Raw genomic sequence first — 24,332 nt, 5'->3', positions numbered from 1 at the left:
GGTGGTTTAAAACAAGTGTAAATTTTTTGCCTTGACCAAACAACTTACTTAGTTGAACTAAAGGATCCAAAATACACTAAAACTATTTTTAATAAGGACTAAAAGCTTAAAATATGCAAATACACTAATATGCATAAAGTTGTGCGTGCTTGAAAAAAATTCACAGCAATTACAACACTTCTTGTGAGGTAATATCCACTACTCCATCTACATTTATGTTTCACTACCTGCTACAGCGATACAAAACCATGCATTCTCGAGAAGAATCGGCAGCTAAATTGGTGGGTTTGATTTTCTTTGACTGCAGCAAAATGGTTCTCACAGGGGTTCTCATATCTTGCTGGAAGTTAAAGAAAGAGTTTTCTTAGCTTTCAGGGTTTTGTTAATTATTGGATGGTGATTCATGCAACAAGGGCTAGGAAGTTCTTGGAACTAGGGCATACTTCATCTTTGTCCCTAAAGGATCTAAAGGGGATGGGTGGTTTCGGTTTGGGGAAGAGTTTGATGCATTGGTCAGCTCTTGTATGGTAGGCAATGATGGAATTGACAGCAAGAGTGAAATAATATCAGGAACAGCTGATATGAGCTCATTTGATTCCAAAGGTTAGTCCTTGCTCGATTCCTAATGATGGAGCTCAGTTATTTCCTAGGGATGGAGTTTGCTTGATCCCTAAGGATGTGCCGGAGGTGGTGTGTGTGATGCAGGGGGGAAGGTGCAAAAGGAGAAAACTCTACACCATCAATCGATGTCACTTAGGAAGAAGGTTCCAGTAGAGGAGGCTAGGCCAGAGGCAATGAGAGTTTTCTGCATGGATGATGGGATGATGAAGGTCAGGTGGGGGTGGGCCTGGGTCTTTGATGATTAATATAGACATGGGCCGGCTGTTTGAGAGCAATAAAGGCCTATTAAAATTTCTGATTGGCCTATTGGTCAAGGAGGTCCAAGAGCAGAATTTTGATACTATACTGGGCAGTTTAAAGAAGAGAAAATTCAGCAGGATAAATTGCAACTGCGCCAATCGAATGGGCAGGCACAAATGCTTAGTCAGGTTTCTAGTCAAAAAGAAGGCCCCATGATAACTTGAGACGTTACAGGAATTAATCTCTCCTCGGAATGGAAGAAAGATGTGTGCATTTCAAAACTTTGATTGTCTTCAAACAAGTTATATGGTGATCAAGAGGAGAGAGCCAGTTGCTCTGAAAACAAAAATAAATAAAAGGAGGCAGATTCAGCTACGTGTGTTACAAAAAAAATTTTTACTAATTTTCTAGGAAGTGGTGCATCTCCTAGTTTGGAGAAGAATGATGTAGGTGAGATTCCAGTATTGAGTTTGGAGGATCTTATTTTAAGAAATTTAATTCTTGCGGACGTGAAAATCAGGACTATATTTTTGGTTCAGAAGGAAATTCAGATGATAAGGGAGTCAATTCGGATAATTTGAAGAGCCAAAAGGTTTATGCCCGTCATAAGGAAGTGCAATTGGGTTTTGAAAGGAGGAAGCATTTTGAAGATAATCAGGTTCATCTAGTGATAAAACTTAAAAAATAAAAATAAAATAAAAAAAATAAAAAAATCATGGTGTTTTAAGCATGACAGAGGCACCAATCATTGAGAGGGTTAATACAAGGATAGTAAGAGATGGGTGATGTTTCAGAGGATGATAGTGTTTTCAATAGTGATTTTGAATGTGACAAGGGTTTACTTTTAAACTAAATTTGGGAGCAGCGAGGATATTCTTCCGAATCTTCTTTTGATTGTCTTGAGATTTATCTTATGTGCCGCTCCTCCACTAGAAGGTTTAGATGGAATTAATATTTTTGAGGATACCATTTCTAAAGAAGAACTAAAGGTTAAAAATGAAATTTTGCCCACTCCAGTTCAAGAATCTGCTGAGAAAGACATTCAAACTCAGAATTTGTTGGATAGCTTGGGCCTCATGTTGTCTCATCATGGAGAAAATGAAGTTAGGCTCAATGGTGGGTAAATGTAAGGCAAAGACAGTTCAAAGGGAATTAGCGAATTTGAAGTTTTTGGTGAATTATGATGGGAAGGGATTAAAGAGGATTTCAGATATTTATTTTATTTCATTTTTATATTTTGATTGTTATTTTTTCTGTTTTTTTCTTCTTTTTAATTTTTTGAGGAATTAGTACCCTTGCTCTGATTGTACATTCTCTTTCTTAATATATTTTCTTTTATTATCAAAAAAATATATTAATAAAACAAGGCCCAACCTTCCAAGCCCATGTTATTCCCGAGCTCACAATCACATACCCCACTCTTTGCAAGGCCTAGTTGTTGACCTTATAGGTCATACCCTGTTTTGATTATGACAAATACTCAGGTATTTAGTGTCTATCAAGTTTGTGTGCAGGTTCATATTTGTAAGATCATTTGATGACATGTGAAGACTTGAAGAATAAAGACCCAGAAAATTCATTTGTTGTAATTAATATTATCTTCATTTCAGGTTTGTAATAGTAATATAGGAAAAGTTTGTAATAATGAATACATATCATGCATTTAGGAACTAATAAGCTCAAACACCTTAAAATGACCATAAGTCCTTGCACTTACACATAAGATTGTCCCCAAAATCACATATAATATGAAGGGAATCAATTGAATTAAAATAAGACTTAAAGGGCTAAATGAATAGGGTTTTGGGCGACCGAACCTTGGTGTTCAAAACACCTTGGTCCACCGAACCGCTGAATGGTCAGCAAGTTGACCTAACTTCAAGTGACCAAACCAAAAGGACTCTATCGTCCTCGGTCAATTGAACATTAAACCTTACTTTTTCCAACAACTCGGGCGCTCGAACCACACGTTCAAATTACCCCTAGGCGACCGAATATTCAAGTTCGGCAGACTGAACTTGAGTCCAGGCGACAGAACCTTGGACATAATGGAAAATCGCCTAGGTCAACAAACCGAACCCTTTTTCAAACACCTGAACGTTGAAAAGTTACTTTTTTTACTATGTCTATTCGGGCGATCGAACCAAAGGTCAGGCGCTCGAAACTCTTGAGTTGTCCTAATTTTTACCATAGTTATTTTAAATTAAACAGGGTTAATTTTCCTAAACAAATTTAATAATACCCTATGTATCCCCAACGGTTATAAAATTGGGCAAGTCTATATATAGGGGTTCATTTGCTTGGATTAGCACCTAATTAGCATATTGATTAAGCAAAAAATCCTCTGAAATTTCCTAAACTCTATTTCTTCATACAAGCTCTATACACTCATATACTACCATTTTTTTGAGAAATCAAGCCTTGTGAGTGTTTATTTATTGTTCTAGTGTGCTAAAAACCCTCATTTGTTTATTGCATATATGATTTTCGAATTGAGGGTTTAGCTAGGTTTTTCTCTCGATTTTATTTAATAAATCTGTGTGTGGAAAAAATCTTCTAACTAAGTGAGTCTTTGCATTATTATTGCAAGACTCATTGATCTTGTATTTTTGTGTGTGCAAAAATATTTTCACAAGCTCATTTTTGAATATCTCTTTGTGCTTTGATATTGAGAAAATATTCTTGAGATATTCTAATTACTCTTGGTACAAATCTTTGAAACCCTAAACTATGATTGAGATTTTCATCTTTACTAAGTTTCAAAGATTAGCTTGTTGATACACTCTTGTGCTTGAATTGAGATAGTCATTACTTTGAGTGTTGATTGCACATATACACCATTGAGCTTATTGTTCTTACATTATTGGTGTGCTTTGATTATTACTAGTGCAAATCTGCTTGATTGAAACGCATAATATTTGTACGCATCTTGTATTGAAAATTGGTTGTATTCCAGGTGTGGCCTGAGGGGGCGTTTATCTAACCCGGAAGGATTGGTTGTAAAGATTGAGGTCAGCCCTGTGCTAATTGATTTAGTTGTATTTAGGTGCCACTCCACCCGTTAAGTGAGCCTTAGTGTAATCTTTGTGCTTGTGAGCCAAGGCGGGGACGAAGGCATTGTTGCCGAACCTCGATAACATATCTAGTGTTATCTCTCTTTACTGCTTTATTGTGCATAGTTAATTAGTTTACTTGTGAAGTTTAATTTCCGCAGAGTATATATTGATTTATTTTATCTACACTAGATTGACCTTAGGATTGTATAATACTGCTGCTAGTTGATCGACCTAGGGGATAAATTTTAAAATACCAATTCACTCCCCCCTCTTGGGATTACAGTAAAGCTAACACTGGCCATTCCACTCTATCTTATTCCTACAACAATTCACCGACACCATCATTACCAGAATCCTTGGCCATCATACGAAATTCCTTGGTCATCACATGAAATTCCTTAATTGTTACACCGAATTCCTGCACAAGCCCTCACTAGCGATCTCGTTTAGCCCCACTAGGAACAAAAAGAGAAAAGATTTTACCTTTCCAGCCCAAACCTAACTCCCCAAAATTGCCCATCTTTGTTGATTGAATCACCGGACAATAACCGATGCAACCAATCCGCTTGATCCAATAATCACGACCCAACCTTGCAAATATAACAAAATCACCCCAAAGAACCATTTCACTGATGGTAAAGACAACCTCACACATTGATTATGATTTGATTTATAATCAAGCATGAATAAAAACTCATGCTTTCATGCTCTGTCCAATCTCAGATCAGAGGTTTTCCTTTGATCAGGACTGATGCACAGCCTCCTTCCTTCAAGGCCTACAGTCGCAATATAAACACCCACAAGCGTATGGAGGAGAAGAGGAGAGGTTTCACAGGTCATCTGTATCTAAATGTACTAATATGTGTCGCAATTTTCCCTAACCCAAATATCCTTTTATTTTCCCCTAATGAATTTTAATGCATTAGTTTTTATGATACCATAATTCATCGAGTCTGAGTTAGAAAAACAGGTTTAGGTCCAAAACACAGCTAATCATGTGGTCTATGCTGAACTTCACAAAACTACTACAACTCCGAGTCAGCATGGCACTGCAAGAGCAAACATTTAATATATCTAAATCACTTGTTGATAGGACCAGTATCACTTACCTTTGCATTGAATTGACCACAATTAGGGCATGAGAGGCCATGATCAGGAAAGAGTTCAGCTTGAATCTGTGCCACCACTTGACGGCCATTCATTTGTTCCTCCCAATTTTGAATTGTTTCTTGTGGGAAAAGTTGACATCCTTTGTCCCTTTAATAATAACAAACCAATTAGTTCTGCGCAGAAAATACAGGTGCACATTCATTCAAAAACAAACCAAGTGTAACAGTCTCAACCCAACTCCAGTGAGATATTGTCTGCTTTGGCCCACTAGCCTCAAAAACATCTGATGTGGGATTGTGGCATGAAGCATAAAGAATTGGACCTTTAAGGAACAAATCACATACCTGAAATGATCATATCCACTTATAGCCTCATTACAACGGTAGCAGAAGTACTGCCCGCAGTTACCACATACCATCTTGTTGCAACCTTCAGTGCGAGATATAGCAGCCTTACAAGATGGACATTGCTTTGCATCACGAAGTATCTCCTTGACACTAAGAATTTCATTAATCATTTCATGCTCCCTGCGCTTCTGTTCATCCTTTAATAGAGATGAATTCTGGCGTTCCTGTGTGCAAAAACTATAGAGATTTAAGGAAATGAACTTCACATGTAATTTGGAATGCTTCCATTTATAGGTGGAAGGCAAAGAATTGGTTGATAATTGCATGAAAGGAAGTGCTTAATAATAATTAATGTTTAAACTGAAGTCAATTAGCAGAAGATCAAGTAACTGGTTACAGTTCCATAAGTGCAATGATGAGATGGTCCTAGCCATTACAAGAAGATACCAAAGAGGAGATGAAGAAAATGTAAGAACCAGGACAAGCCTAAAATGACACAAGTGCAATTAGCAGCAATTTGGACTTTGAAAATCAATCAATACAACAAAAATTAAGAAACAGAAAACATGTTGATGGGTTGGGAGTGTGTACCTCAATCATAGTTATTAATTGAGATTTGAATAATGAAAATCCATGAAGTTGAGATTCAGATCATAAATTTCCAAAATTGACTTCAATTACATGTATATACCGATATATGCAAAACAAACAACAGTTAAATACATTTAAATTTAACAATAAAAAATTTATATTTTATTTGTATGCTTTCTCTAAACAATAAAAAAATATTGGAATGAATCAAGAACAATTAATGAAAAAATGAATTGTATGTTGTTTAAGGGAAGGGGGGAAAAACTACCGTGTTTATAAACAGTTAAAAAAAATTACATTTCATGCATATGCTTTCTCTAATTAAAAGAGAAAAGATGAACTTAAAACTAATAAATAATTGAACAGACTACTGAAAACATCAACCTTTGAATCATACAACAAAGCAAAACACCACTACAACCTTAGTCACCAATATTTTGACCCTTCTTCTCAATGGCAGCACACTATAAACCCCCAAGAATGTAGGATAGTTTTGTCAAGGCAACAGAGTTAAAGTTCTGTTTTCTCATTTTTCTCAACATAGAACTGACATAGAGAAGGAACATAAGATTTGGCACTGATTCAGTTGTTTTATTCTCTGGTAAGATTCAAATCAAACTGGTTTGGAATTGATTGAATTGTGCAAATCGTGTGAATCATAAGATTTAACAACTATAGTTCCAATGTACAAAACCATGTAAATAACTATATTCAGACAGCAAATAAAACAAGCTACATTCCCTATTCATTTAAATATTACAGATATACAGCAATAAGAGACGTCTAGAACTCGTGCCCTATTATGGACAAACAAGAGTGTGTGTTCATGTGCGTAAAATTTGCATTGTTGGAGTTTTGAGCATGGATGCAGGACAAACATCCAACACAAATTCAAATTCCAAGTCAACTCCCATTAAATTAATACCAAGGGACCTATTATAGGGGCTTACAACGGTGGGGAAATAAGAATATTAATTTTAGAACCCTAAATAAACTAGAATATTACTTTCCTAAACACGAAGAGGACAGAAACTAAAAAATATTCTAGATAAGTGAAAATACTACTCTCCTAAGAAACCCTAGAATTTAAAAGAAATGATCCCAAAAAAAATATCCTAAAAAAAGAATATGCAAATAAAATAATATTATAAAAATACAATGATTCATGTTTGCGTATTCCATCATCATCCCCTACTTGGAAAGTACTTGATCTTGAATTTTAAATATTTGAAGCACCAAGAACTAAGATTGCCAACAAGCTTGAAGGATACTAGTGCAATATGCAGGTTTTAAAATGAAATAGGACACAAACAAATTTTCTTGGAATAATGAATTCAGTGTGTTGTAGTTCTTCAATAGGAATACTAGCTTCTTTAACTATTTCGGCTTTCTGGACTGCCTCCTTTTCTGTGGGCTCAAAGGCCTCTCTTCATCTCCAGTAATTCACAATCATTAGGATCAATAATGAACATGAAAGTGCGAATGTGATGCACAAATTCGATCCTGATCATCCTAGAATCAAACTTATCCATATTAGCTATTGATGAGGCCAAGTTGATCACCTCTTTTTTTTCAGAGACTCCTCGTCAACCCCCTGCCACATTTCAAGGTTGCTCTTTTTTTTTCTTTTCTTTTTTTTCTTTTTTTGGAACCAACTTGGATTAAGGCATATGGGGCCTATGGGGTAGACAACTCGGCAGAAACCTGGGTGATTGGGCTGCAACTGATTATTAAACTTGAGTAAGAAAATCGAGGGTTGGAGTGGTGGAGAGGTAATACTGTGGGGTGTTTTTTTAACTGAAAGAAAATGAGAGGGGGGGGGGGGAAGCATGTTCGCATGTGGTGGTGGGGGGACCACATTCTTTCCCTCAACCTCCAATCCCCTCAATATGCTTAATTTTTTGTCTCATTACCCTATTTTCGCTTCAAAACCCCAAACAAAAGAGATTTAGGGAAGGGGAAACCACCTCATCAGTCACCTCTGCTTCCCTCCCCTCCCTCCCTTCCATTCAAACTTCTAAATTTGAAAATAGCTGAAAAGACATTGTTCAATTAATATACAGAAGAGAATTTGTAAATCAACTTGTCTATAGATCCCCTCCTATTGCTGATGGTGTTCTGTTCTTCCCAAACTCAGGAATGAATCAGATAGTTTTTATTACAATGAAGAAGATATAGACTGAAATTTAGAAGTAGTCATGTTGTCACCCTAATCCAAGGGCTAGGTGCAAGTGCAACCTATTCTAGGTGCTCTCAAAGACGAGCTATCACCTTGGCAAAGCTGCAAGGATCCTATGAACACATCCTACGGTTCACCATGTTCTCAATCAGTGGCACAGTCCTGTATTGGCACAGATGAATGCCTACACCTCATGGCCACCTATAAAGCAGGTGGACTATGGAAACGTCTCATTTTTTGAAATGACAAGTATGCACTTCTACATAGAAGAAAACTAACAAATCACAAAATGCAAGAGGGTGATCAGAACAAAAAAAATTTACCTGTAAAATACGAAGCTTCAATTCCGGTGTCATACATGCTATTCCTACATGGCGCCGCTCTCTACAAAGTGTACAGAAGCTAAAGAAGCACTTTGAGCATTGTGCATGATGATCTTCATCCTCTATGCAGGCCGTCTCACATCTCGGACAATAGACAACATCAGACATTGACTCGAGTGTTTTTTGTAATGTTAATGTCTCCCAACGTTCAAATTCTTCGTCACCAAGCAATTGCTTTAAAAGAACAGGCGGTACCATGCCGCCACATTTTGCATCTGGGCATAGAAGCTTGCTGACATTTCCTTCCTTGACATGCATGTCAGAATAAGTCTTCATGCATTTCCAGCAAAAGAAATGGTGGCATGACAACCTAACAAACTCTGTACCTGCAAAAAGAAAAAATATCTACTTAAATACAGCAAGAAACAATATGAAAGAACTAATCGCTGGTGATAATTTCCATTCATTGATTATGCAATCTCATTTTTATCACATAAAATACAGACATCATGAAAAATAAAGAAGGTAATTACCTAAGAGAAACAAAAGTTTAGGTCATCAATCATTATAATTGAAAGTATTCAAACATCAGTGTTATTATGTTTAATAAAGTCAGTTTTATCAGTATCATTTTTCTAGGAACAACTGCAGAAAAAATTACACATTCCTGATTAACAATTTAAAATGATTTTCATTGGTATCAATCCTTACTCCTTAAGAATATGATACATTCCCTCCAGCTCTGTTTTTCTTTGCTATGTGATGTGTTTCAGTAGTATCCTTATGAATATGATACATTCCCCTCAGCTAAGCTTTTCTTTGTTGTTCTCGCCCATTTTGGACTATAATTCATTTCCCCAAGAGAACTCAGGTTTAACTTGGTTTCATTTTTAATCAAAGTTACTTCAAGTTTACCCAAAGATAATAAACATATCATTTTACAGATTATTCAATAATCCTTACCAATCTCAATGAAAATTTTCCTCCAGAAATTCCAAATTATTTACACCCACTTTGCTCTGAGGCTCACCATTTGTTAAGTTTTGAAGCCATCATCTAGTATTGTCATTTTTTAATGGAAATTATTGGCACCACAACAAACACAACCTTCAATCAAAACACATTGATAGTTGTTTCCAAATGACTAGTATGTGAAATTAAACACAAACTTGTGATTCATGAACAAACATGATTCATCCTTACTACACAGATCTCCAGCATGCAACATATGAGGACAGCGGCGACAGCCAATGTATCCTACTACCATAGCATGTTAATTATTTAATAAACTAGTCCCAAAAAACTTGGCTATTTGTGGTGAACAAAGATGATTCATCCTTATTACACAATCTCCAGCATGCAACATATGAGGACAGCGGTGACAGCCTATGTATCCTACTACCATAGCATGTCAATTATTTAATAAACTAGTCCCAAAAAACTTGGCTATTTGTGGACTCTCCAGGAGATCAATTCAACCATAACAATTTTTTTTTTCTTTTTCGAAAAAAAAACAGAAAGTTTGAATTTTCAATAAAGTATAACTATTTAACTAGCTTAAAACATAAAGTAACATGTGAGAAAACAAAAAAAAACTGGAAACTGATGTATTTTGTGATTTGGATCCTGTATGTTGATCAAACCTTCCAAAAATAATAAAATAAATTATCAATAACCCAAGTAACTGTACAATTCAAGGACATAAGATCATGAGGACCCAAATCAAAAAATTATGATCTTCTAGTTCGAGGTGAATTAGCTGTTTAGCACAACCAGAGCCAGCACCTCCATGATAAGTCTCAAAACCATCTGATGTCAACTTTGATCTTTCAAATAATCTTCCATCTCTCTCCTTCCAAAGAGAATAAAATTGTGATGAAAGAATTTCCAGGCAATGACACATTCGGAACCCTAAGCACTATAAACCCAACAAATCCACTAGCTCTTACAGTGATATAGGCCATAGTTGTTACTTGTTAGAATCTCAAATCGTACGATTCGTATTGAGAAAGGTATAAATTGATTCAAATCACATGGGAGAATCGCAGAAGGCAGTGAATCAAGGTGAATCGAATCGAATTGTGCGAATCGTAAGATTCAGATGCAACTCCTCTAAAACCCAACTTAAATATTTTTAAACATTTTTATTTTTTCATGGTGACCTTCTATTTGCAGTTTACATGAGTTTTGTCCTCCAAGAAAGAAGAAAGAAGTCTGTTGGCCCTCTCATTTTGCACCTTTCTTTTCTGCCATTAGAAAAGATAAAAAAGAAAACCAGAGTCGAGAAGGAAAACCAGTCTTGAGAAGAAAACCAAAGTCAACTAGGTGGGCGAGTTTTTGGTTGGCATGTTGCCCTCTCCACTCATCTAGATTTAAAATGCTGATTTTCATTAGTTTTTATATTTTAGTAACTTTTGTTTATGTTTTTTATTAAACACCATAAAATTCATATTTTTATTGATGTTTATTGATTCATTCCCTTAAAAACAATGAAGTTCAATTTTTTATTAAGTTTTTTTTTATTCCTTGCCATATTTTTTTTAAAGAAAACATACACATGAAATTTTTTATCGTCAAACATGTAAACTTACACCATAAACATGAAGTTCAATATTTAAGAATTTTTCTCAGGTCCTTATCTTACTTTTTAGTTTATCTTGAACTCTTAGACTTAGCAATTTAGCTTTGAATCACATAGCATGTGTCATACTTTCACAGAAACTAGCTTAACTTAATACTTGATAGAGATGGAATGGTTATATCATCGTATATCTTGTTCATATGGCCAGTTTTCCACATATATCAAAATATGCATTAGTTACATAGATCATGGTACGATTTACACCTACAAAACTTGCTTCAAAGGCAAGAGCCATTCCAATTATCAACATGGATGAACCATATTTGTTGACATTTCAGTGTATTTTATATTTTACTTGCTGTGCATATATGCAAGTCATTTGGAATTGATTTTTCAAATTTTGTCCCGAATCTTACGATTTGATTCAATTCTCGATTTTTGATTCATGAAATTGAGATTTTGATGCACGATTCAAATCTCAATTTGACAACTATGATCTAGGCATTGCACCAAGCACACTAAAAAAGTACAAACAACAATAACATCAAAACCAAGCCTTAAGTCCTAGTATCCTACTAGGTGGGAGTCGGCTATTTGAATCCTTTTCCATCAATTTATGCGACTATTGACCATTTCTTTTAACAGATTCAGCGCTACTAAATCTTTACTATCTCATTCCAAGTTATATTAGGTCTATCCCTAATCCTCCTTCTGTCCCCCACAGTAACTAACTCACTCTTCCTCACTGACGCACTATGTGGCCTACGTTGCAAGTGTTCATACCATCTGAATCGTCCCTCCCTTATCTTATCTTCTATAGGAGCTACAACTAACTTACTACAAATATGTTCATTTCTTAATTTATCTTTCAATGTTATACCACTCATCCATCTAAGCATTCTCATCTCAACAACTTTTACTTTTTGAATATTCTGCTTCTTTATCGCCCAACATTCTAATCCATATAGCATATCTAGTCTTATAACCATCCTATAAAACTTCCCTTTTAATTTTAAGGGTATTCTACGATCACAAAGCACACTTGAAGTACTTCTTCATTTTACCCAACCTGCTTTAACTTTATGCATTACATCATCTTCAATTTTTCCTTCAGCTTGCATTATAAATCCAAGGTATCAAAATCTACAAGTGCTATTCATTTCTTCATCATCAAGTTTAATTTTGTCTCCAATATTCCTCCTACCATTACTAAAATTACATTTCATATATTTTGTCTTATTCCTACTTATCCTAAAGCCTCTACATTCCAAAACTTCTCTCCATAATTCTAACTCAACTCTCTACTCCGCTCCTAGTTTCATCAATTAATACAATATCATCTACAAACAACATACACCACAGAACCTCATTTTGAATACTCTTAGTCAGTTGGTCCATCACTAAAGCAAAAAAGATAAGGGCACAAAGATGTACATCTATGGTGATTGGAAATTCTCTAGTTTCTCCATCTATAGTACTTACACTAGTCATTACTCTATCGTACATATCCTTAATGACACCTATATACCTACTACATACACCCTTTTTTTCTAAAACCCACCATAGAACTTCCCTAAGTACCCTATCATATCCTTTCTCTAGGTCAATAAATACCATATGCAAGCCCCTCTTCTTTTCCCTAAACTTTTCCATTAATCTTCTTAAAAAATAGATAGCTTCTGTGGTAGATCTCCCAAGCATAAAACCAAATTGATTTTTTGAAACCTTCGTTTCTAACCTTAATCTTTGTTCAACTACCCTTTTCCATAGTTTTATCATATGACTCGTAAGTTTAATTCCACGACAGTTATTACAATTTTGAATATCTCCCCTATTTTTTAATATAGGTATTAAAGTGTTTTTCCTCCATTCATCTGACATTTTCTTAGTTTTTATAATTGTATTAAATAAATTAATTAAACCTATAATTCCATTATCACTTAAACATTTCCAAACTTCAATTGGGATGTTATCCAGACCTATAGCTTTCCCATTTTTCATCTTTTTTAGTGCAAACTTAACTTCATTAACTCTAATTTTGAGAATAAATCTCATATTTTTAGCATTTTCCTCATTTGTCAAATCTAAGTTTAAGTCTTCTATTTGGTTTTCATTAAACAATTTACTAAAGCAACTTCACCATCTTTCTTTTATGTCTTCGTCCCTAACCATAACAATATCATCCTCACTTTTTATACAATTTACATTTCCTAAGTCCTTACTCTTCCTTTCTCTAGCTTTAGCAAGTTTAAATATATCTCTTTCCCTTCTTTTGTATCTAATCTATCACACTAACTATTAAATGATTTGTATTTAGCTTCACTAACGACCTTTTTTATAACTTTTCTCACCTCTTTATACTTTTCAAAGTTATCCATGTTTCTACTTTTTTGCCACGTTTTATACTAAATTCTTTGTCTTTATGGATTTTTGGACATTTTTATCCCACCACCAACTTTCTTTGTTATTTGAGAATCTTCCCCTTGATTCACCTAAAATCTCTTTTGCTATTTTTTAATAGAGCTAGCATATCTATTCCAAAGAGTATTTGTATCTATCCGATCCTCTATAGTCCAATCTCCATCTTTGATCATTTTATCTTTAAATTTTATTATATTTTGTCTCTTTAGCTTCCACCACCTAGTTCTCTTACACTAGTTTATTTTATCTTTTTCTTCCATTTTTTAATACATATATTTCACACTAAGTTTCTCTGTTGTGTGGTTAGGCTTTCACCTGGAATAACTTTACAATCCTTGCATGATATGTATGTACCCTCCTAGTTAAAAAAAAAATCTATTTGACTTCTATTTTGTCCTTTTTTAAAGGTTATTAAGTGTTCTTCTCTCTTCTTAAAGCAAGTATTCATTATACTAAAATCATAAGACATAGCGAAGTCTAAGATCATCTCCCCAGGCTCATTTTTGTCTCCATATCCATAGCCTCTACATATCAACTTTTATTATCCCTTCCAACATGTCCATTCAAATCTCCTCCTATAAATATTTTCTCAATCCCTGGTATGCCTTATATAATACTATCCATATCTTCCCAAAATTGTCTCCTAAGATTTTATGTTTAAGCCTACTTGAGAAGCATAAGCACTAATGATATTTATTATCTCTTGGCCTAATACCATCTTGATTTTTATAATTCTATCCCCTACTCTATTTACATCAACAATACTATTTTTTATGTTTTAGTCTACAATAATTAATACTCCAATCTTATGTTTTTGAGTTTTTCTTTTTCAGTGTACCAAAGTTTAAATCCTAATTTATCAATTTCTCTAACTTTCTCCCCCACCCACTTAGTTTCTTGAAGGCAAATTATATTAATTTTTCGTCTAATCATTGTGTTCACAATACCACGCACGGACTCTACATGATATGGACGTGATAAGATGGCAGGAAATATTTAAGAAATGACATGGAAAGCACAAAAACCATGCATGCGTCATCGTTACAGTCCCACCTTTTTCATGCAATGGAGGTGACTAATAATCGCACAAGAGGACTAAATCCAAGATCAAAGATCGCACACTGATGAAACTGGCAGTGCAGCGCCTCAACTGCAAAAGACTTGAGGTTAAGCTGAACCATTAGAGCTTCTACGACCTTTAGTGCCATTACGGATAATGGACACAAGGTGGGACTAATGCAAATCCATCATCAGATGTTAAGCCTACCTATCAATGTACTACTACTGAAAAACAAACTTGAGTAACTTTAACATTTTAACCCAAACTCATTTCATAGTACGTGTCAGTCCAGAACAAAAAAGGTTGAAAAATACCTGCATACTCACTAAAACAGATGCTGCATTCATGCAAGTTTTTGCAAAAATTCTCATGTCGTTTCTTTTCATTATAACTCATTAATGAAGGAATATCAACATCAGGAGAGACACTTTCTGAAACTGCTCGCCTGTCTCCACTATTCTTTCTGCTGTATGGGCCAAGCAGTATTTCTTTATCAAACCCAAGATTAGAAAGAGAGGAAGTCTGCAGCCATTCCACCCACTGGTATATAACCTCATGCCCTGATTGTTCTATCCATATTGAATCAAGCTCAGAGCAAATATTGGAAATCCTTGCAGTATCCAACCACAGGGCAGAGATGGTAAAATAAGGAGGTAAATGACTTGGGTAGGATTTAGGTAACAAGCATGTCAATACAATTGGTGGAAGATGCTGTACTTTGAAAGAGTATGAAAACTCATCACTCACTTCACTTTTGTTCTTAGAATCACTAGATGAATTTAACTTTGCAGAAATTGTAAGTTCACCAGGATCTTCAATATGTATATGAATCTGCAACGAAAAAAAAAAAAAGGCTGCTGAGCTGCTTGTTTCTTTACGATATAACAGAAGGATTTTTATTCATGCAAGAACCTTAAAACATCGTAGGCCTTTCTCTCTGCTGAGGATGAAGGCATTGTCTCCATATATAGACTCCATAGCAAGTAACTGAAAAACAAAATGATAAAATGATAAAAGAAAATATTTTTCAAGGAAATAATACAAGTACTTAATTTTCTTTTACTTCCAAGAAATTTTGGGATTTGAATAGAGTTTTTCTCATTCAACATGTCAATTAACTACACAAAAGTTAAGGTAATGAAGAGGTAATTAAGATTCACAATTTCAATGCCAAAGAGACTAGGAAACTGAATTTCAAAATATTAATAATAGAGTGTCACAAATATAACATAGTTCACAATATTTGCATCAATGCATGCACTAAATCAAGCAACGCATCAAATGAAAGTTGGTTGGGAGCCTAGACGAGTTCCACAAAATATGGAAGAGGAATAAGCAAAATCGAAGCTAAATATGACTTGACCCCATTGCTAAAAATTCAGAAATTCAATTGACGCAAAACAATAGAGGGAGAAAGGAAGAGAAGGGGTTTTTGGGGGGGGGGGGAGACTGGGGGAGAGAGAATAGAGAGTAGAAAAATGTTTAGATCAAGGAATAATGATGAAGGACAGGAAGCCGGAAATTAGATGGAGTGGTTCAATCCTCTTTAGAGACTGTAGATGTGGGTTCTTGGATGCAGATGTAAGCACTATTGCCTAAAGGTAATGGGTATGGTAAAATTGTCAAGAGAAGAACGTGCAGTCCTCAGGAACTTGAGTCTCTAGGGGCGAGAGGATGACATAGGGATGAAGCAAGGTTCTAGAGAGAGAAGCTCTCCGAGTTAGAGAGAGAGTCTGTCGTGAGAATGAGGGCCAAAAGATCGCCTCCCAGCATGAGACAAGGAGGGATATTCTATAGTGCTAGCTAGGGGTGAGGCTATGATCCAATAAAAAGGGGTCATGATTTTATATGAGGGTTTGGCCAAGGAGAAAAAGGATCTAAATTAACCAATTCTTTAGCAACAAGTAGCCCCAAAAAAAAGAAGAAAAAAAAAAAAGGAAATGCCACATGTCATGGGTGACACTTAATCTGGCTAAGGAAAGGTTAAGGCCTAAAGGGATTGGGCCACCCTTAACAAACACTTGTTCAAGCCCACCAAGCCAAATACTAACGAGAAGGGATGCATTTGTTTTAACCCTTACTAGGAAGATAGATTCTCGACCTTCATCTAAAAAGGCCATTACGCAAGGAGGATGATCCTTAACCAAGAACCAGGGAAGTAGGTTCTCGATCTAGCTCCAGATAGTGGTTTCTTGACTCTGTAACAAGGAGATTAATTCTCAACTTGACCTCAAGGGGTCATCCTTTGAACATGGAGATCTAAGTACTATTTCAGCCTCCCTCCTCAAGATGTTGAAGAACCATCAAATTATAAATTGTGGATGCCAAGGAAGATGATCCTCACCCTAGAACTAAGGAGATAGATTCTTAAACTGGCTTGAGGGGGTTTTCTCAACCTCAAATCAAGGAAATAAATTCTCAACCCAATAATATGGAGACATCCTCTAGAACTAGGATATAAGTACTGCTTTGGTACTTGCTTGAAGATGTTAAAGAGCCATCAAAGTATCCATCGTGGATGCCAAAGAGGATGATCCTCGACCTAGAACCAGGAAGGTAGGTTCTCAACCTGGCTCTAGGGAGTGGGTTTCTCAATCTAGGATTAGGGAGATAAGTTCTTGACTCAACTCTAGGATACATCATTTAGACTTAAGGGTATAAATGCTCTAGGATACATCATCTGCACTCTAGGATGTTGAAGAGCAATTAGAGTGTAAATTGTGGATGTCAAGGAGGATGATCCTCAATGAACAAGGGAAGTAAGGTCTCCTCCTAGCTTCAAGGAGGGGGTTTACCAACCTAGGTTTAGGGAGATAAGTTTTCAACATGAACCTAAGGATATCCCCTAGACTTGGAGGTGTAAGTACTATTTCCTCACCTCCTCCTGAGGATCATGAATCCAAATGATATGAGGAGAATTTCATCATGGAACTCACTAGGAATAGTGTCTTATATGACTTCATTGTGTTGAGAGGGGATTGAGCGAGGCGATCCGGGAGAGCTTGGGACCTGATTGCCTTGGGGTAGATTCATGATAATATCAAATTACCTAAGCAATAATAATGACTCAGCTATTTTTCTGGGTAGAGATAGCCTCCGTGTGAATATATTTAATCTAATTAAACTTAATAATTAGCAACAACTTGTGGGCAAGGGCTTAATGACATAGTTTTTGAGTGGCAAACAGGAATGCCATGCAATGTTTCTCAATAGTTGAGTAATAAAATTCACTAACATGTAGAGCTGGACACAAATAATAGATTGAATGTTCTTGTTCATCAAGTTCTACTGCAAGCAAAGCGCCCACTAAATTATTGGCAATGGTGAGATAGTCTCATAGAAGCATTGTCATGTGGTTCGAGTGGAAAGGATTTTCTTGATTTTTTCAAAAGGCTTATGTTGTTCCTCATCCCACTCAAAGGAAACATTCTTTTTCACTACGCATTGGAATGCAGTGGATACTTCAACCACAGTAGGGATAAACCTCCTTGTGTAGAATTCTACATCATTCCCTTTAATTAGAAGTTCACCATATGATTTATTTTATTTTATTTTATTTGGAAAGATTCTTTGTAGAGTTCCACAATAGTATTTGGATATCTGACCACTCTATGAATATGAAAGTATTTTGGATTGACTTTGTCTTCGGTTCTAAAGGTGAACAACCCTTTTTTTTTTCTCTCTCTCTCTTTCTTTCTTTCTTTTTTAAGATGAGAGAAAATTTTATTAAGATTGAATCAGTGTACAAAACAAGTATCCTCAAAAAAAGAGAAGCGACAAACTAACAAATTACTATAGAGCTACTTTCCAATACCTTTAGGCCCAAAAAAACCCAAAGAATGGAGCCAGAATGAATCCAAGAACACCACTCTATCCCAAAAGAAATGGTGAACAACCCTTTTTAAATCCATTCATCAAGGAGAAAATTCACCTTGTTCATAGTGTTGGGCCTAATACACAAACTATTACTCATTGGCCTCATATTGAATTGGGAATCACCCTTTGGATGGCATTCAAGATTGAGCTTCTCCACCTAAAGAAGGAGTTCACATTCTTCTACTTCTAGATGGAGCTTGAATTTAATGAAGGTACCTTGCACACAAAATTTTTCCAATCCCTTTCCTCAATACTATCTTGAAGCCCAAAACTCTATCTAAAGTGTTCAAAATGAACGATAAGGTCCTTGTTTGATCTTTGATGTTCCCTTTCCACATCCACTATTGCCACTCTTTTCAGGTGAAAGAAATTCTCATAAAAGAGATGGCACATCTATCCTTAATATTTCATAGACCCAAGTTTGAAATTGACATACCAAGAATATGTTTTCTCCATCAATGACTTAAAACAATTCTTTGAGTTTCAATTCATCATCTAGTACACTTAGATATCTTCATGAACTTCTCAATATGTTCATTGGCATTGCTAGTTGAGCCATTAAAGAGTTCAAACTTCGGCTTACACAGTCTTTGGGGTAAGATTTGATGGCAACTTGGCTATGTGGGAAAATTTGAAATCCAACCTAGAAAGAAGGGATTTTTTTTTTTTTTTTTTGCTTTGCTCCAGGATTTTTCTAGCTCCTCCTTAGAAATACTTAGAAATATAAAGAGCAAAGTTGGTGGTCGTAGAGGTTGGACGCAAGTGTATGAAATTTAGTGGAGGTTGGTTTTGTGGGGGTGGATGGGGGATAAAGGAAGTAAAAAGGGGTGGTCCTCTTTTAGGATAGGCATTTGGGAAACAATGGGAGGGTTTTGATTAGAGGGCACTTCTTGAGTCAGAGTACTGTCATTGTCAATGTAACTAGATCAAGCAAGCGTGAGAATAGCATCCTTGTTCCCACTTGGTGTGGAGTTAGCTCGAGGAGCTAAAGTATGGTTCGAGGACGGATGGTGGGAGTTAGTGTAAGGAGGATTTGGGTTTATGGCGGTGACAGCTTGATTAAGAAACTCTGTTGTCTTGTGGAAGATGAAACAACTTTTCTTGTGTGGATTGAAATATTTGGACCATCTAAGTCTTGCAAGAAAAAAATCCTAAAAAGCTTATCTCTCCATAAGATATTCATTCAAATCCGATTCTACAATGTTTTCTCCTTTCCAAGTAAGGAGTTGTGTGTAGGAAGTTTCTGGAAGGTTACTTGATTCCTTTCTTAAGTGCATTACATGTGCAATCACTCTTACCCAATGAAGTCACCAAACGGTAGATGCAGGTTCTTGGATATAGGCGCAGTGTTGCATACAGCAATGGAATGTAGAAAAGATGGCCAACAAAGGAGAATTGAGTGATCCTTAGGACATTGAGCGTCTAGATCCTTAGGATATTGAGTGTCTAGCTGTGAAAGGATGGCATAGGTATGAATCGTATGATGTACAGTTTTAAGAGAGAAGCTCCCTAGGCTAGAGAGAGAATCTCTTATGAGAAATGAGGGCCAGAAGTTCGCAGCCATGGGTTAAGAAAAGAGGTATTTTGTAGTGCTAGCTAGTGGTGAGGCTATTATCCAATAAAAGCGGGTCATGATTGTGCATGAGGCTTCAGCCAAAAGGAGAAAAAAGATTTACATTAACCAAATGTTACTCGACGTGTGCCAAAAAAACAAGGAAATGCCACATGTCGTGGGTGATACTTGAGCTAGCTAAGGATTAAGGAGTTGTTCCACTTCCACCCTTAACGGATGTCAGTTCAAGCCACTAAGCGAAATCTCTCTATGGCATTTTGAGACCAAGGGACATGCAGCGCCTCTTGTCATCTTCTCTAGCATCTTCATTATGCACTTCGGTCTATGAGCACAATTTGTATTTTCTGTCTTGAGTGGTCTTCTTTCTGGGTTTAAAAATTTGTGAAAAAAATGAAACATCAAGGAAGCTATTTGACCATCATGGCACATGTGGCGGATACAGCCATGAAGAAGTGGTGGTTACAGCTTGTGGACTATCCATCGCTCGATCTTTTCAATTATATGTCCGCCAAGTCCATCAACTCCAAGCTTCCTTCAAGGATCCTTACAGATTTGTTTGTGAAAAACCAATATTCTTTTTCTTGAAAGATGGAGGAAGAGAAGGTAACACCACTTTGGGTCCATATGTGAGGGCCATAGGAAAAGATAATTTGAAGAGAAGAAACATGCTTTCCTTGTTAGTCTTCCTTGCACTATGTTGGTAATATCTTGGTGCTGCGAGACAAAGGGACTGGCAGGTTCTTTTTTTCGGTTATATAACTGTGGGGGCATTTTTAGATTGCTAAGGGTTGCAGCCATGATTTTTTAATTTCTGAAAAAACTAAATCAAACATCAAGATTATGTGGGTTATGCCTAGCAGTATCTCTTCCTTCCTCCCCTCTCAGAAAGTTGAGAGGACCTAGGCACCTTACACTCCTCGTGTGTTTTGACTAATATGGAAAGAGAGGAACAACAGATATTACAATTGGAAGGAGCTGATTGTACATAGACTCGAACAAGAGATATTGCAATTAAAAGGAGCTGATTGTACATAGACTTGATGATGTTAGCTTGCAGAAATTTTTTCCATGGGATTCTCAAAATTTTAAACCAAATATTTTCTTCTTGGATGAACTTTTCAATCTCTGATTTTATTTTATTTTTTTCAAACTTCGGTCTCTTTGATTGTTTTTGTTTCTCTTTATGTATTTAGGTTGGCACCAGCACGCCTTTTGGTGCCCTTTAATTGAAATTGCTGCCTTGTTTATTTATTTATGTATTTATTTTTAAAGGAAGGGAGATTTAGAACCTAAAATGCTTGGCTAACAAGAAATAAAAACAAGGTAACTAAGGATGCTACTTTCCTAATAGACAAAATCCTATAATCTACAATTTAAGCATAATGCAAAGCTACTAGACAAATTCCACAAAAATAGAAAAATAAAATTACAATAACATAAAAACCCATGCTTCTGCTGGTTGTTTTAAAGGAGTGAAGTTTTCGGATATCGAATGGGATTGGTTGGCTAAGGCTTTGTTAGTCTGCTATTTTGGAGGATTCCTTGTTCTCCTTCTTTCACATTCTTCTTTCTTTAATAAAGTCATTTTCTTTTGCTATCAAAAAAATAATATCAAAAATCCAAAATGCCTGAATTTGAATCTTCAATTGCATTTCTCATATTCAATGTGGGCCCATTGAAAAGACTCAATCACGACTATTGAACTTTAAAGGATCAAGAACCAAACAGGCATGCAAACTTATAGCATTATAGCACAATTAAATTCTGCAGGCTTCAAAACGAAATAGCATTGTATCTTGGCTGGATCACTGGAGGCAGAGTTGACAATTAATTGGCGATGATGTGTTCAACGTATGGGATTCGGGATTTAGCTTATGGTTTAGATGTCTTCAAATTTTAACCTAGAAAATTAGTTCTACATGGACTCTTGGCCTTGCCAATTTCTATCCGGTTCTGCAGAATTCTACTTGTGTTGGATTGGGTTCTAACATTCAGTTATGTTATCTTGTTATGTTTATCTCCATTTTCTTTGTATCTTCAATAATTTCGATTCTAACATGTTATCACAAGTTTTAGCACAACACAATGACCCCTATCTCTAAATTCAAATTAATTTTCCTTCTCAGAATATTGAATATCCAGTTCTTTAATCCAATGATAACCAAATAACATGACGAATGTCACTCCAACCAAAAACCAACTTTTTACCAATTTCAACAAAAATCAAACATCTATCTCTTTGTCAGGATAGTGTTGTTCACCAAGGAAAAAGTACAGGGAAAGGGACATGGTTTTGTTTTGAAATTTTAGTTGTCTATTAGAAACGCCAATTAATCTTTCTCGATCTCTACCATCATCAAGTTGGCTATGTTATCTATTACTTCCGCATAAGGTTCGTTCGACCTCGGAATCTCGGCTTCCACCACATCTAGTTAAAATTATATACAGCTATAGTGGGCTTAAGCATCTGAAACCCACACAACTATGAGACATTTTCATTGCATTAATCAAAATTCTCTTCAGCATAAACTCTTGACCAGGGCTGTTGAAAACATGGAAGGGAGACTGTTGCCCTAAATATATGCAAATGTACCATAAAAATAGGCTTCCAAATATTTCCCCCTGCTCAAATCATGACTGGCTTGATTCTAGTGCTGGTTCAATTCTTTTATTGGAAGGAAATTCATTTGACCTCCTCAAAAATATTGATTATCATTTCTGATTATAAGAATATTGGTAAGAAGTCTATGAAGTTTACATCATTTCTTCTGAGAATTTGATGTCCATATTGCCTTTTCGCTTCCCAAAGTTGGCAGAACTGCTCCACTCTGGCACTTTTGGCATACTGAATTGGGATCATATATTCTGCCACTAGATACTTGGTAACTGGAAGGTCCAGAATCTCCTCATTGAACTATCCTACTTGGGTTTGATAACTTGAATTGTTTTACAGTTCAATATCTATTTATTTGGTATTGGCGCCACACACCTGGATAGCAAGCAGCGAGTGATAAATTTTTAATCAATATTGGTGATGAGCATATAATCAAACACATAATATGCATATTATCAACAGACTGATTTATGACAATTCAAGCCAATATATACATAGCGCAGAAAATGATAAACGAAATTAGAAACTATGAAATTACCTCGTCCTCCTGCAATTGGTCATTAATTCTGAGCTGCTCCTCAGATAACTCCGGCTCTTCAGCTCCCAAATTTAGCTCTTCTAATCTACTGGCAACATCATGAAAACGCTCACTAAACTCAGGATCCTGAGTTAGCTCATTCCCCTCGACTCTCTCTTCCTTCGAATCATCAGCCTTAGAATTTAAAGCATGCCCATCTCTATCCGTTACTTCCGATTCTTCGTCTTGCTGCACGCCTTTGGTCCAATCAGACGAACCCACTTCGGCTTTCTTCACAAACCGAGTCTGGGCCGGATGGGCACGCCGGCTTCGATCGACCCACCTCGAGTTTCGGCGAATTGAAGGTTGGTTTGGGGTGTGGGGGGCGAACGACAAGGTGGGGGAAGTTTCGAGGCTTTGCTGAGAAGTAGAACGGAAATGTTGTTGCTGCTGTTCTTGCTCTCGTTCTTCTAGTTGGGCGGCAAAGCGTTCTTCGGGTTCATCATTTAGAGGTTTTAGAGACCACTCCTCGTCCATCTGATTGGAGAGCTTGTCTCGCCTTCCTCTTCCCATGGTGTATTTGCAGAGAGAAAAAAAGAAGTAGAGAGAGGAAGCACGGCAATTCGCAAGAAAGAATAACTTTGACAGAAAATTATGTGGCACGATGATCAAGTTTTTTTCCATTTTTTATTTTATTATTTAATAAAATATTAAATAAAAGTTTGATCGGAATTTTTCCCTGCTTAGCAAAACTTACTGGACCATTTAATAGTTTTAAACAAGGAGAACTCCCTTTTGCGTGTTTACACTGCCCGGTAAAAAATGTAATATTTTATAAAAAGTTCATTTAAACATGTGAACACCATGTATGCCTACCCAATATCATGACTAACCTTCCATAGTTAGGTAGTGGAGTGATCTAATTATTGAAAATTAGAAGATTAAAATGAGGTTTTTTAGTAATTAAACATTAAAGTAATAAAAAAATGGGAGTGTAGTTTTCAAGGTTTCATTAGTTTCATCTTGTTCATCATTATCTTCTTCCTCCTCCTCCTCCTCTTCTTCTTCTTCTTCTTCTTCTTCTTCTTCTTCTATGTGTGTATGTGTGTGTGTGATTTCTCTAAGACCCAAATGATTATTCACATGTCTTTTATCAATGGAAGGGCATGCATTGGGATCCATTCTAATCTTTTGAAATTTTCTCAAATTAATTTGTAGAATCA

General features: G+C 36.0%; 1 protein-coding gene across 4 annotated transcripts in view; it reads right to left on the bottom strand.

Moving 5' to 3' along the window:
* LOC131164283 (uncharacterized) overlaps nt 1–23,769 on the bottom strand; it is a 31,877-nt gene extending 8,108 nt beyond the window's left edge. The window contains exons 1-6 of one of the 4 annotated variants that reach the window (XR_009139244.1): nt 23,131–23,769; nt 15,442–15,516; nt 14,844–15,360; nt 8,468–8,853; nt 5,372–5,598; nt 5,027–5,174 (exon numbers count right to left, since the gene is read on the bottom strand). Coding sequence is in view for 2 of the 4 variants with exons in the window: in XM_058121366.1 (XP_057977349.1) it covers nt 5,023–5,174; nt 5,372–5,598; nt 8,468–8,853; nt 14,844–15,360; nt 15,442–15,516; nt 23,131–23,682 (1,909 nt within the window). In the remaining 2 variants the exon portion in view is untranslated. Of the gene's footprint in view, nt 1–5,022; nt 5,175–5,371; nt 5,599–8,467; nt 8,854–14,843; nt 15,361–15,441; nt 15,517–23,130 lie in introns of all 4 variants that reach the window. The other 3 variants (XR_009139243.1, XM_058121365.1, XM_058121366.1) reach the window with 3 other exon arrangements.
* Between the last annotated feature and the right edge of the window lie 563 nt (nt 23,770–24,332).

Source organism: Malania oleifera, chromosome 9 (genome assembly GCF_029873635.1).
Source record: "Malania oleifera isolate guangnan ecotype guangnan chromosome 9, ASM2987363v1, whole genome shotgun sequence".
Taxonomy (NCBI): Eukaryota; Viridiplantae; Streptophyta; class Magnoliopsida; order Santalales; family Ximeniaceae; genus Malania; species Malania oleifera.
The sequence above is the reverse complement of the archived record's forward strand: the minus strand, read 5'-3'. Positions and strand labels throughout refer to the sequence as shown.